The following is a 15,797-nucleotide window of genomic DNA, read 5'->3' on the forward strand; positions in this document are numbered from 1 at the left end:
TTGTTGTACCTATCTAGTTAAATCTCACTATTTAGTCTGGATTATAAAGTATCCCATACGCTCGTCCGGTTCTTTTAAAGTTTAAGCAGCAGTACATTACCACCATCAATAGCCCATAACAGTCTACTACTCGACTGAAAGCCTCTCCCAACTTGGGGATTCGCCCATAATAACCACGCTGGGCACATGGTAGGTGATCGCAGTAGATGGTAGTAGTAGCACAGAGGGCGCCGATTCTTCACTCCCTTATATCCGTTTTATTCTTTTAGTCGCCCGGTACGACATATGCGGGAAGATGAGGGGTTGTATTCTAATATGCCGTCACCATACTGCACAGCAGCAAGTAGTCGTCATTGTGTTTGTTCAATGACCCACATATCCTTACGCAGTAATATAATAATAGGTGGACAACAAAATGACATTAGAGAATTCGTTTAATATTTTCAGAGCATAAATAAAAAACAAATAACAGAGTAACATTTAATTATACCAACAGGTAAATGAATAAAATACGAATTTCTAGCATAAAGTACCTAAGGTCATCGTCAAATATCAAACGACGCCTTCGAGATCGGGACGGGGCGGAGCCACTAGCAGCAATTCCGCGTCGTGTAACAGTGCGGTGCGACGTCGCGGCCATGGCGGTAAGCTTAGCGCTTCTGTCGGTGCGCGTCGGCCGCACGCACACTGTGGCTCGGGCTCGCAATCTGCGTGCACGGCACGCCCGCAGTGTAGCGTGCGCACGCCGGAACGACTCTCCAGCGGTCGCTCGCAGCGCCTACAGAGGCCGCGTGCCGCTGCGCCGCGTCGCGCCACCGTCAGCGCACGAGCTAGCGCCTCGTGTGCTTCGCGCTGCACAATGCGCGTTGTACACTGCCACACGCCTTTCCGAGTCACGCCCCCCGAAAGAATCGTTGCTGCGACTCGCGGCGAATCGCACGTCTTGACCACGAGCTCCTCGAGCGGCAGGTAGGCGATCGCTTCGAAGAGAAGCGGTGGCGGAACCGAACCCGCACTGCGCAGCAGCCGCGTCCACATCTCCGCCGCCATGCTAGTCGGAACGGTTGGCCCGACTCTCGCACACAGAGCGCTTGCTTCGTCTACGACGGCCGCTTTTGATTCCTCGTCTTGACTTGATGATATTGATCGCAGGAGCGCGTCTAGTGCGCCCAAATGATCACCAGTCGCTTCTAAACATATGGACTCTGCATCTCTGGGACCCAGCTCCTTTACGATTCCGAGCGCGTCTTCTGGTCTCACGATTCCGGTATTTTTAATAAGAAAGTCCTTAACATCGCTGGGTCGATGTGTACACAGAGCCCGCAGATGAATCGCGGCCGCGTCGCCACGTAGTCGCCCCGTATCCAATAGACAATCGCCGAACTCAATTTTGCACTTTAAAGATAATGAGTCCAGAATTGTGGAGATCAAGTCGCTGCACTCATCATTAAGTAAAGCGGCGGCTGACCGGGGACGCAGTTCTACGAGCGCAGAAAGGTACGGTTTCAGCCGTTTTCTCATTTCACCATCAACTTCAATTCTTGATCTTAAATGTTCAAAGAACTCATCTATATCTTTACTTGATGGATTCCGTATTTCAAAGAACTCTTTAAGAGCTTCATCGTGTCTATCAAGCATTGCGTCCATTCGCCACAAAATTCGAGGTCGAAGAATAGCGTCCCTGTACTGGGCGAGCATTTGGTCTCGTTGTGATCGTATCCGCGTCAAAACCATTAGCCACGCTCTATCGGAACGCTCGTCATCTGTGGTCGCGACAAATTCTTGCATATTTTTGATTAAATCGTGATCTAACGGCAGCGCGCCTGAACTCAGCTGCCCTGCGATGAACTCCAAAATTTCCAGACGTTTTTCTGACTCCTGAAAGAGGAATCTCACTTATTACGCTTCTATTTCTGAGAAATAATAAAGTTAGTTCGGAATTCAAATATCTATCTAATTCTAAGAAAGTTAAGGGTTTGCTTAATTTCTGGAATAACAATTGATTTTTTTTTGCATTCATCGAGGCATGGGTGCACAAGAAACAGCTAACTTAGAACACTTAGAATCTTAACTTAGAAAGAAGGCACAATTACTTATAGTATTCATAAATGTTACCCTTAATCTACGACGTCAGACCTCTCCGTCAGCACATTGTTACATAAATTACTGCATCACAATCAGCCTTTTACATTGTAAGAGAAAGGTTACTTAGTAAAATTAATACTATGTAGTGATAATGGCTTATAGCTGTAAACTGTATCTTAAAACCTAATGCGGTATTTTGTGTAATACCGTGTGTGTATAAACATAGTGCAAAGTACCGCATCTAATCGGTTCGTTACATCGGTTTATACAATGTGTAAATGAAAACCGAAATAATACTTTACAGGCTACAGGTACATTATGTACTGTATCTGTGACTTATATGTGAAACTGAAAACCTAATAGTTTTTGAATAAATCACTGCCATATATTTTCAATATAGCTCTAACATCACACGCAAAATTAAAATCATGTGACTCCTGTCACTTTATTGGGTACGCGTCGCGTAGCGGAGGTACTATGCGCGTGTCGGTCTTTTATCTTCAATAGGGTTGTCATAAGTAAACACTTAAAATGTTTTGAATTCGTTTGTATGGAAAAACAAATATGCTTCTTATGATTTAAAACTATGCTATGTTATTATAGAAAACAGCGAGTTGGGTCTATGCTACTACACTGTACATTTTATTGAGGCGGTTAGTGTGAGCAGTGCATTAAGAGGCTGAGAATATGTTTTTGTTTCATTATAAGACCACCTTCCGACATTCAGTATCCAATAAGATCTAAGCACTCGCCAAAACGTATACTAAGTCAGTTACAGATGTACATTACCAAAATATTAGTTAATTTGTCTGAATATTATTTAGGAACTTAGCTAAACTTGTATTAAATATGTCAATTTGAAGGTGCAGCTCAATTAGACAGGTGTCTGTCCTAGACCTGCTGTTAGAAATGCTATAACGCACTTGCCTCTAGGTCTTTGGTGTAGTTGAGCAAAGCACGAGCTACGCGCAGACGGTTCTGTTTGCCGAGCGGGCCTGCGAACGGCGGCTCCCGCGAACATTGCTCCAGCAACCGGACCGCGGCTGACGTGTCATGCGCCACTAGCACTCGCAAGGGGGATCGTATTCCAGCCTGTAATGTGAGTGTAGTTAGTATTTTGTTGACTTCCCTGCAAGGTTGGCATGGGTAATATGGCTAACATAGGCAAGAAACAAAAACTTTACCCCCGGGGTATCGTATTCCAGCCTGTAATGTGAGTGTAGTTAGCATTTGCTGACTTCCCTGCAAGGTTAGCATGGGTAATATGGCTAACATAGGCGAGAAAAAAAAACTTCATCCCCGGGGTATCGTGTTCCAGCCTGTAATGTGAGTGTATTTAGCATTTTGATGACTCCCCTGCACGGTTAGCATCGGCAGAGTGGCTATTGGCTAGCATAGGTACGAGACAAAAATTATAACGGGGATACAGGCTGGAATATGATACCCCGGGGGGTATCATATTCCAGCCTGTAATATCAGTGTAGATAGCAATTGGTTGACTTCCCTGCACAGTAAGCATAGAGGCAGGAGACAAAAATTGTAACCCGGATTATATTTGACGACGCATTTGGCGCTGTGGATTTAAGTAGGAGGTCCCGGATTCGAGTGAGCAGGGGCAATTTGGGAATTAATAACTTTGGTCCGGCTTTTGAAGTGGCTAGTTACCACCACCGACAAAGATGTACCGCTAAGCGATTAAGCGTTCCGGTACGATGTCGAGTAGAAACCAATTAGGGGTATGGGTTTATTATAACTGCCATACATCTAACAGGTCAGCTCTTTAGTGTCTTCACTTACTGCATCATAGCTTACCGTCTGGTGAGATGGCAACTTGTAGCAGAATTAGAAAAAATATCCCTCGAGACACAGAAATAAGAACATAATATTTTATTATAAAAGAACCTTCTATTGAAGCATCAAAAACCACTCCACTTTAGTAGTGTTACACGAACAGGCGGTTAGTCACATAATTCCATTGAGCAGTTGCCAGCAATTATTTCAACTTTAATGTCTCTTGAAGGTTCACCAACAGCTAGCAACATTCCGCGGTTGAAGTGAGACGTGGGCGTTTTCACTGTTATTGGACACAATTCACTACATGCAATAAGGCTTTATGAGGTATGTTCTTAATATTGTCCCTCTAGGTACTCTGAAAACAATACCTCCTCGGCGAGCAGAGTATGCAACGCGTCGTGGCGGGCAGACGGGCGCGCGTGTGCGGGCAGCGCCCGGCCGCCCGCGCCCCGCCCCGCCAGCGCGTCCGCCGCCGCTAACAGCAGCGCGCCACCTGCGCACGCGCATGTCGCGCCGCCGCCGCACGCCTCATCCACGAACGTCACCAGCTCGCGCATAGCACCGCTGCACCCGTCTGTGAAATTCAACTTAATGATCTAAGCAAAGAGTAACACATTACTTATAGGCACTGTTTTTTTTTTAGCTATACGCAATAAATTAAAAAAAATAATAGGCGGTGTCGACTTAAATACGTTTTTCATAATTATTGGTAAATACAATATTTTAGCGATATAATAAAGGTCAGTGCGGGGTAAAAGGATTGGTTACCCAGTGCCGCTGCAATGGCTCCGACGCCCCGCCATAGACCGCGGTCGCGTGTGAACACGCTGGCGCGGTGCGGGTCCAGCGACGTTAGCGGCAAAGACGCTACCACGCGCTCCACTAGGTCGGGCTCGAACTCGGCTAGTCTTTCTATTAGCTCCTGCAATTATAAATGAATAAATAAATAAGTATTATACTACGACAAAACACACATCGCCATCTAGCCCCAAAGTAAGCGTAGCTTATGTTATGGGAACTAAGATGACTGATGAATATTTTTTGAATAATATACATAAATACTTATTACATACAGATAAACACCTAGACACTTAAAAACATTCATGTTCATCACGTAAACATGTTCCAGTTGTGGGCATCGAACCCACGGCCATGGACTCAGAAAGCAGGGTCGCTGCCCACTGCGCCAGTCGGCCGTCGGACCATTATTAGTAGTAATAGGTAGAGCTTTTTGTGATCGACCTCTTCCGGCGAAGTACTATCGCCGTGTTTATTTCTGCCGAAAACAGCACTGCTGTGTTACGATCTGATGGGCATGGTTTCCGGTATAACTAAAGGCTTAGGCTTAGGCTTGGGCTTAACATCTACGCGAGTTTTTTTGCATTAGATGCTTAGTGCTGCCCTGCTTAGTGATGTTATAGGCTATGTAACGAGTGACTGTAACGTCATGTCTTGCGCTTATTCGTATAAACTACAAAGGCGCAATGGATATACCTACGTACCTAATGTTCTAAAAAAATATTGTATTAAAAAAAAAAAAAATAGTTTTGCTTCAGCAGTTTCGCCTTTTCTACAAACCACAGACGATAAGATTACATTAGATATTAATCCTGAATCCTGAATCCTTGTTTAGAATAGGAAGTGTATTTCTTGGGTTTTCTTTACGCAGCAATATTGACGATTTATAGTAAGTATAGGTTAATGCACCAGACATATATATATATATATATATATATATATATATATATATATATATATATATACTGTTTTTTATTCCGGTATAAAATATATATAAAAAATACAGGTCCTATGGAATATATCGAAAGAGATATTCTGTTAAAATCTCTAAATGCTATAAGAGATAAAGGAATTTGGATAAAATTTGTTACTACGATAACTAAGATTTTGGAACAATACACAATATAATTTTTTTCGAAACAAAACAAAACAAGAAAAAAGATAAAATGTATAGAACATTCGAAAGTGTTGTTTCGCTTTTTCTTGCTAGTATGATTTTACCTGTGTAAAGTCAGGAGAGGGTGGTTTATTAGACAGTTCACCACGCACCGCAGCATCTCCCAACGCTTCAACGAAAGCTTGCTCCCCGGAACAATTCTCCCAAAGGCAATTCCATAACTCATCACTGCAATAAAAAAAAAATCCTAATACCCGTTTACACTAAACCTAGGCATCGCCTAAATTGAATGCCTAATGATTTAGGCGATGTCTATAGATATAAACGTTTCACCAACTCTTAGGTTATAACTACTGGTGAATGGTTGATGTTTCCATTGGAATCTTCTTAGATTAGGCGTTACTTATTAAGGCATTGCCTTTGTCCACTCGCAGTACACAATGATATTTTTTTTAATTCGTTTTTTGTAGGCGCATAATCTAACTTGGCCAAGCTGAAGTTAGCTTTCAGAGACGCTTGCGCAATTATCATGTAGGTAGGCGCAATCAGACTACTATTTAATTCCTAAAAACTGTATCTACGTACGTAACTGTAAACAAGGCGAGTTAGTAAGGATGTGATGCTTTATTTATTACAATATCGATAACAATTAAAAACTTTTGTTTCACGCCTTTTTCCCGAGATCAATAAATTAGAGAAATAAGTAATGGTTGTCTTAAAATAATACGCAGTGACAACCAGATCATCAAATTTGCTTACATTTAAGATTGAATCGGGTATCGAATTTAACCATGGCTTAGGTTAAAAGGTTGAATAACGTTTTCGTATGATCTAGGACTATATGATCATACGAAAACAATAATTAACACACATACACAGGCGCACACAATTGTAAATGTGATTTTAGGTCATTACAATTAGGCAGGGTTACAATTTTTTAGAGCTGTATAATTTTGAAAAACCCCTTCCAGGTTCTACCGATACTTTTAATGTGTCCTAATATTCTATTTCAAACGAGCCTGATGTATCCATCATCATCATATGAACCTATTACCAGCCCACTACGAGGCACGGGTCTCCCCCCACAATGGGAAGGGTTTAGGCCGTAATCCACCAAGTTGGCCCAGTGCGGATTGGTTTACTCCACACGCCTTTGAGCACATAATGAAAAACTCCCACGCATGCAGGTTTCCTCACGATGTTTTCCTTCAGCGTTGAAGCAAGTGATATTTTAATTGGTACTACCCAGCCCGCTTCGCCAGGCTAGATTTTGCTTTATTTTATTTAAATAATAAACTTACATCATTAAATTTTTAATTTAAGTCGCATAATTTATTAAATTCTCTCCGTATTCATTCTCTTCTATTGTCTTCTCGAGCGGGTGAAGATCATTATCTACACCCATGTACACCCGACAATAGAATACCATCATAGTAAATAAAAGCTGAATTTGACAGTTCAAAAATAGGAGTGCTCCGATCTTCACCAACCTTTACAGGATTACTCGCCAGATCAATCCGGGGATTCCCTGAAAGTTTCATTGAAATCGGTCCAGCCGTTTCGGAGCCTATACGGAACATACCCACACACTTTCTCTTTTATATATATAGATATTACTTTTACAAAGTACCAATTATAAATTCACCTGAGATTCTTACCTGAAATCATATTTGTGACACAGCTTAACGACTTGCACTGCGACGTTTTTGTTGCTCAATATATGCGGTCTATCAGCTAAATTGCCAATAAATTCATTCACCAACTTTTTAGCCTCGACGCCTTGAGCTGAACAAAGCAACCTTAAGGCTTGGGAATAGCGTCCAGTAGCTATAAATGATTGGGCCCTTGCAAGCAAGTCTCGTGGCTTGACGCGAACTACTCCGCGACGACCAAGAAGTGCTAACGTGCCTTCGGATATGCAAGCTCCCCCTAAAGCACTTTCGCCGGCTTTGCACATAGCTTGCGACACACGGCCGTCCGTCCAGTGGCCCTTAAGAATAAATTTTCATTAATAATAGGTACATAAACAGGGTAAAGCAGTTAGCAAGTTATACATGCAAAGGAACTAGTAAAAATAATTGTTTTTGCAGGACAGAATAGTAGCTAGGAGTTAATCAACCAATGATATTTAAGATCCATTTAACGATGTTATAAAAATTTAATGGTAAAACAATCGCTGAAATTACTTCACTCAGAAGTTGATGCGTGAAAATCGACAGAAAAGTACATTGGTTGGATTTAATTGAAAACATGTTGTCTTGTCGCGCATTTAACTATGATTCAGTGTAACTATTTGTCATTAAATTATTACCTTAAAAAATGAAGACGAATATACAGGTTCTATTTGAGACAAATCTAGTGGCTTGTCATAATCATCACCCCAGAATCGAAGATTTTCGTCGGAATCAAATATTGTAAGGCTACCTCCCAGCCAGCCGAGCCATATAGGTGTTGACTTAAGCTCCACTCGCTGTACTGGCCGAAGGCTTATAGATGATCCAATTATGGTAACAGCAAGCCATTGCATAATATTAGCACGGGCAGATACAAGTATTCTATTGTCTAGTTCACACCACTCCAACACAGGGAGGACATCGGGTGGGCCATCTAGGCGTACTCCAGCCGCTCGGCCGCCGGCAACTATGATGACTCTCGATAGAGTCGCTAGAGCTAAAATGCGAGCGTCGCGAGCTGCCATGGCCACCACTTCCCCGCGTGCTCCCGAAAATAAACAAGAAACTCGCGCAGAACGTACGCCTAATGGCCTCGAAAATCTTATTAGCCATACAGATCCACCTGTATCTAAAGCTAGTCCAGATGTGCCAGCCCATGTCACTCTTAATGTACCCCATAACTCTCCTCCGAGTGTTACTTTTCTGAGAATTAATCCTCGTATACTCTCATACTGATAAACAAGTCCTCGAGCGAATCCAGCTAGAAGTCGAGTACCATCGTGATTATATGACAGACATGTAACTGCTCCGTTATCGCCATTTGAGTCACACACCCACCGTAATGTTTGATCGTGGAATGAAAGTAGATGGCCATGTGCAGTTCCCACTGTAAGTCTACCATTGGAGCCAATACTTAATGTGGTAGCAGCACCGGCAGATGATCGTTCCTGAAAAAATATTTTTTTAAATGGCATATGAATAGAATCATTGTCATCATTATCAACCAATTTTCGGCCCACAAGTCCACAGGTCTGCTTTCGTAATAAAGCTGAGATTTAGGCTGTAGTCCACTGTCCAGAACACTGATTTCTGATCACTGGTTCAGATTGTTAAACATCACACACCTTTGAGCATATTGTGAACAATTGGGTTGGTAACAAAAACTATCCTCATAATGTTTTCCTTTCCCACTAAGCAAGTGATATTTTAAAGCTTAAATTAAAGACTAGTACTACTTAGGACCTACTTATTTATAGCATAACAACACATATAACACATGTTCATAAACAATTTCCTACAGACTTCTGATAAAAAAACAGTGATAATTGTAATCATATTATTTACAATAATTGCCTGAATAGGTATTTTTAATGTAGATATGGGGTACATTTATAATAAATTGATATGTTATCACTATGAAGTTCACGCACTGTACATACTGCTACTAGCTCAGCTTGATGCGGTGGGATGCAGGCCTACGTCTTGTGGTCAAGGTCAACTCTTATCAGATATCTGATATATCTTATCTATAATTTGACAAAACGCTTGCAACAGCTTGAGCTGAACAAAGAACACACTGGGAAACATAACAACCCAATCAATTGGAAACCCCTCTTCCCGGCCAAAACATCAGCTGCACCCTCACAATACAGGGAGTGCCCTTGATGCAGGGCTCATTCATCAGACCTTTAATCCTTAGCTTAAGAGTTTATGGACTGATTGTAGATGTAAACAACAAAACAAAAATAAAAATTTAGAAGGGCTACAATAGAGCCTTAAATTACCAGCATCATATGGTAGATGAGTAGATGAGATGGAGTATTTCTATGGTTGTGTATATTTTTTTACCTTCTATGCTAGATCATTAACAGTACTCATATACAAACTGTGAAACTACTCCATGGCATTTATTCAAAACTGATATGGCATTAGGGTAAATAAATTTTCACAATGGTGGCTTCTGTAGTTCTCAAGATATTCATGGGTGCTGGAAATTATCCAATGCCCCTCCTACTTTTTCATGGATAATGCATCAAAATTTTGCAGCTACTATATAATTGTTAGTCTAGTGGTTAGTATGTCCAACCCTGGATCACAAGTTCTTTGTTTCATATTCTGGAAAGGGCCAAAGTTTTTCATTGATTTTCTGTTACACTTTTAGAGTTGCACCCACTCTTGGGACATTAATAGGCTATGGATGATGATAAAAGAATTTCTAAGTTTCAATATAAAATCTGTTCAACCTATAAGTTAAACAAAAACTAATCACTAAACTGTGAATAGTTTATTCTTAAAAGCTTTTATACTTATTAACAGTACAACTTACTTGAGCCTGTAATAATTGTTGTGATATTGCCTGTAAAAAGTCAACTTGTAAAGCAGAACATGTGGTTTCCTCAAATTTTGATGAAGATATTTTGTTTTCGCTTTCCAATTCCTCTGAAGATAATACTTCTGCAAGGGTTGGGGCCTCACTGGTAGGCAAAGCATATTCCACTTCATCAAGCTGCAGATGAATAAAAAAATATATTTATTTAATAACTTATAAATAAAAGCAAAACTTCAGATAGATGATGCAAAATAATGATGGGAAAGTAAAAAATCATATTAAACGTGGACAAAGAATGCAGGCAACAGCCAATTTAATTTTATACAGATGGGACTCATTACAAGATTGCAATACTCCACCTAAGCCTTTAGTACCAGTTATTATCACATTCACATGATAACAAATTATTGTTTTAGCCTGTCAACTAGTGTTTGAGCAACATTGTGGGCTAATTCCCTCTCCTAAGAAAAGGAATCTTGTGCCGAAACATTTGGACATTATTAGTCTGCTAATGATTAATATTTCAGACGTTTAAATTTTAGTAACATTAAAAACAGAAATATCTATTCTCAAACACAACATAATAAAGATAAAAATTAAATAATTTGTGAAGCAAAGGCATTGAAAATTTTATATCACCTCTTCAAAATCCACATACTGAAGACTTTCCACTGATTCGAGATCAGAATCTAAAAGTGATTGAGTTGAAGGTGTTTTCAGTAAATCCATCGTTTTTTAAGTCCAACTTTAAATGTGCAACTTGCAGCTACTATTGGATTTCCATGTTTATTATTTGAATATGTTCAAGTAAAATATTTTTACTTCTGATACTTTATTTAATCTAAAACGCTAAATTAAATTCGAAATTGTTATTAATTTGAGGAAATTTTAATTTCTTCTTTTGTCGATTGCAATGATGTCAATGTCAAATGTCAAGTGTCATAATATGTCAAATTCTACGATGTTGGTGTTGTTCTCAGAAGGAAGGATATAGTCCTTGGTGCTCTATACTCTTTGTTCCGTACCTTCGTGCCCGTTGGCCGTTAGTTACCAGTCTTTGGTGAAAGGTTAATTTTGTGCATACATGAAATAATAATTTTATCATTTGTGAAATTTTTTCGTGAGTATTTCATGTGATTGTGTCAAGTTTTTAAAGACTATGCTATTATATTTAAGTTTATTGCATTGATAGCGTGCTGGTTAGTTCTACGAAGAATTAACAGGTAAATTTGTAGAAGCAAATTGTGGCAAGTCGCCATCTTGTTCAAGGTTCTATTTTTGGAACAAGTACTACTACTACATTAAATTAAAAAAAGGTCCTACAAGCTATGCATCATGACTGAAAATACTTCTAAACAACCCCCGATACAAACTATGAGTGGCATGCCACCGGATCCCAACTCATGGATGTACGGTGTCTATCAGCAATACAGTGGGTATCAAGGTGGCATGTTCCCGCAGTTTTATAATCATCAGTACTATAACCAAATGGGTAATAATGGTGTTTTTCGTAATGACAATCAACAATATCACCAAAATCAACAAAATAACGACGTGAGGGCCAATTACGGCCATCCTCAGTTTTCCAAACCTCCTCCACCTTTGTTAGGAATGTCTCCGTTTGATATGAGTCGTTCGTTTCATAACCAGTCCCCCATTAGGTTTAATCTTACTGGTAATAGAAAGTCTGCTCCCCTTCCTCCAAATGAAAACCCTCTTGTGGCTAATAACAATAATAATGCTAAGAAAAAACGAAAGAAGGGAAATAAGGCAAATAACGAGGCAGGGACTTTTATGATGCCTCCGTTGCCTGACCATCCGCCGCCACTGCCCCCTTGTCCTCCACCAGATCTTCCCAAACCACCACCTCCTCCGCCACTAGACGTTCCCTTACCTCCCCCAATAGCAACAGAAGACATTCCTGAGCCACTGGAGGAGCCCAAGTGTGAAAATTATAATGAAAAAGAATTGGAGAATGTTGTTCCAAATGACAACTCTTCAAACTTTTTAAAATCCTCATCAATACAAACATCAGCAGGAACTTGGCCTGAAAGTTTGGAAAGGTATATAAAAAGATGTTATGAGAAATGCAAAACAGGTATAGATCGCGACCAAATTGATATATGTTTAAAGGGCCGTATTACAGCTGCTGCTAACAAAGATGAAATTTGGACGAGAAATTGGGATGATGAGCCTATACCTAGTGTACATAGTGAAAGAAATAGTTTATCAGTAAAGCCTGTTCGGGGTACACTGTCTTTGTACCAAAAGTGTGAAGCTGTTTCAGAGTTACATAAGAACAAGCCTTTGGCTGGCAGGAATTTCAATACCCATAAAAATTCTCCTCAAAGGCGAAGAAAAGCACATTCCAGGAGTCGCTCTAAATCTAAAAGTCCACCAAGAAAGAGGCACAGGTAATTTTTTTAATTTATTTGTGATAAATTTACACAAAACAAAATTAATATTATACAGTTGTATGTAACTTATTTTGTTTCCACAGCACATCATCAGCATCTAGTGATGAGATTGAAGAGAAAAAGAGTTTTAAGAATAAAACACGCCAGAAGGTTAAAGATAGATTGTCTCTAGATCAGAAAAAACCAGAAAAATTTCAGAAAAATAACAAAAAGAAAGCATATAACCAATTTAATGTTGAAGATTTGCAAGGTAATGCAGAGAAATTACAGAAGAGAGCGCAAAGATTTGGTAATGGAAATATTCCCACCATAGCAAGTTCAGTACAAGCAAACCGTCCTGGTGAAGTAAACAAGAGGCTGGAACCCTGTCTTAAAAAGCCAATAATACAAGATACAGAAGGTGATTATGAACTTAACAATATGCATATAGTTGGGACGTGCACAGACATTGAGAAGTCCTTTTTAAGATTGACAAAAGCTCCTGAAGCATGTGAGGTTCGCCCTGTAATAGTGCTAAAGAACTCTATTAAAAATGTAAAAGAGCGATGGATACACCGGCAGGATTACAGATATGCATGTGATCAACTAAAATCAATTAGGCAAGATCTAACGGTAAGATTATTTTAAATACCAATAATTTTTTTATTACATTAACTTACATTACATCAAATTATATGCATTTGTCTGAAAATAGGTTTTAATAGTATTATTTGAATTTAGGTGCAAGGAATAAGAGATAGTTTTACAGTGGAAGTATATGAAACACATGCTAGAATAGCATTAGAGAAAGGTGATCATGAAGAATTTAACCAATGTCAAACACAACTTAAAATGCTTTACACAGAACTTCCAGATTGCAGGGCTAATGAAGCAGAGTTTAAGGCATATAGGATTCTCTACTATATATTTACAAATAATACTTTGGGTATGTATAATCTATATAATAATATGGTAAGAGAAATTTTTGGTTTCTCATTTTTACGTGATAAGGCTTATTGAATTCAATAATAAAGAAAAAATTAAACCATTTGTAAACACCCAAGTTCAAGCACATCCATAACACATCCTTGCCAAGGCCAAAAACATTGATTAACTCACCAATGTAATCTATGCAGCATCTTTGATGTCACCTGTCATCTCTCTGTGTTGTATGGTATCCTAAATATTTTAAAATAAATATGTTTTTCTAGATCTTACTACAATTTTCCAATTTCTGTCAAAAGAGGATAGAGAAAATGAATGTATCAAACATGCATTAAATACAAGATGTGCGTGGGCTACAGGAAATTTGCATAAATTTTTCATGTTGTATAAGACAGCTCCAATGATGGCAGGATACCTTATAGATTGGATTGTGGACAGGGAGCGGAAAAATTACCTGAAATACATCATAAAGTCGTATGTTTTTTCTGCTTTTTTTCTTTATTAATTTTATTTTGGTGCTTTTAGGTAATTTTTACATTTACCAGACATATTAATACATTTCTGACATTCGAGTCTAAATATGCTTTTCAATAATTAAGCTTGTTAATTGAACCAAACATTTCAATACTTTTTTTTTGTTTAACATAATATTTAATCCTCTTTCTTAGCTTCAAAATCCGAGAAATGATTAAATTAACTTACTTAATTATATTTAATTACTAAGATGACAGTAATTAAATATAATTAATTTACACAAAGTTAAATTACATCAATATGAAATATCTCCCATACATAATTAATGTTTTTTAAAGATTATTTTTCCTCTAATGATGAGAATTAGAATTACATTTGAAAAATTTGGATGATGCATGTTAATACTTACCATGGGTCCATGTCATAAATATTATATTATGTAAATGTTACCCATATTATGTTTTATAAAAATTGATATCTTAAGATAGTAATCTTCATTTAAATAATAGCTAATAATAACTTAACCTATTTTTCTTAGTAAAAAGGTACTTTTAAAATCTGTTTATACTTATCTACCAAAGTAGCTAGGCATTGTGCCTTGCAAGAAATTTTAGACATACATATTGCACAAATAATGAGTGATAAAAATATTATAAGAAAAAATCACACAGTTTTCATTTTATTATCTTTAATCTTCATATTACCTGATTCCATTACTTTTGCACCATTTTATTTTCACCAATGGCCAACCTCATTTGGTTGGTTATGTTATATTAACATTTTTTTATATGTGCAGCTACAGGCAGAGTGTTCCTGTGGACTTCATCGTACGTGAGCTGGCATTTGAATCAACTTCTAAAGCTTTTGAGTTCTTGAATCAGTTTCCTCTGTCATATACTGGCAATGATCAAAGTAATATTGATTGCAAGGCCAGCCTCCATGTAATCAATCAAAACATCTAACATACCACTTATGCATTTGTGCAAAGTCGTCCTGTTAAAGTAAAATATATTTTGTGTGTGGTAATGTAAAGGCGCAGTGACAGGGTCAGCAGCTTTGGCAGAGCTTCAGCAGAGCTTCAGCAGTTGTTACAAAGGCCAACATCATTATTCACCTTCGTTGTAATAGGCACAGGCGGCGTCACAATATTTCATAATATATTTGAGCACCTGAAAAATTTGGAATGAGTGGCAGTTTTAGTGAGAATATTGATTTTATGAAGAACTGCTTTACATATGCGTGGGAGCTGCTACAAAGCAATTGGAGGTTTTAGTGTATAGACATTTCAGCAGTGCTAAAGACTTACAGAAAAAGTAAAATAGTGTTAATTAGTAAGAGAACTTTTAAATCATCATTGATGTTGTGTAAATATTGGAGTTTTATAAATATATTGTTCAAATAGTGTAATTAATAATAGAACTTGTACATAAATGTGATACGCTTTTAAGTCAATATATGATTTTTATAACAGTTATTTGTTTATTTTTAAAGTACTATTTTATCCAGTGTGAACTCATGCTACGATAAATCGTAACAACAAAGTACAGCATAATAATAAAACTATATTGTGTAAGTTGAAATGTTTTTACCATTATCATGAACCCATTTCTATGGCCCACTGTTGAGCACGGGTCTTTTCTCACAGTGAGAATGGCTTAAGGCGGTCCCAACTCCCAGTGCGGATT

At 38.5% G+C, this 15,797-nt stretch overlaps 2 protein-coding genes across 2 annotated transcripts; one reads left to right on the forward strand and one right to left on the reverse strand.

Moving 5' to 3' along the window:
- Positions 1-466: 466 nt before the first annotated feature.
- Positions 467-11,189, reverse strand: LOC120630464 (vacuolar protein sorting-associated protein 8 homolog). Its single transcript, XM_039899705.1, has 9 exons — positions 10,937-11,189; positions 10,295-10,474; positions 8,106-8,915; positions 7,453-7,784; positions 5,899-6,022; positions 4,648-4,801; positions 4,248-4,453; positions 3,013-3,177; positions 467-1,878 (listed from the first exon to the last, which is right to left on the reverse strand). Exons 1-9 carry the CDS (start codon positions 11,024-11,026, stop codon positions 553-555), a joined length of 3,387 nt encoding a protein of 1,128 aa, XP_039755639.1. The 5' UTR covers positions 11,027-11,189; the 3' UTR covers positions 467-552.
- Positions 11,190-11,334: 145 nt separating this feature from the next.
- Positions 11,335-15,582, forward strand: LOC120630295 (leukocyte receptor cluster member 8 homolog). Its single transcript, XM_039899477.1, has 5 exons — positions 11,335-12,711; positions 12,798-13,326; positions 13,435-13,639; positions 13,905-14,112; positions 14,909-15,582. The coding sequence occupies exons 1-5, from the start codon at positions 11,633-11,635 to the stop codon at positions 15,072-15,074; spliced, it is 2,187 nt and encodes a 728-aa protein (XP_039755411.1). The 5' UTR covers positions 11,335-11,632; the 3' UTR covers positions 15,075-15,582.
- Positions 15,583-15,797: the final 215 nt, after the last annotated feature.

Source organism: Pararge aegeria, chromosome 16, assembly GCF_905163445.1.
Source record: "Pararge aegeria chromosome 16, ilParAegt1.1, whole genome shotgun sequence".
NCBI classification, from domain to species: domain Eukaryota; kingdom Metazoa; phylum Arthropoda; class Insecta; order Lepidoptera; family Nymphalidae; genus Pararge; species Pararge aegeria.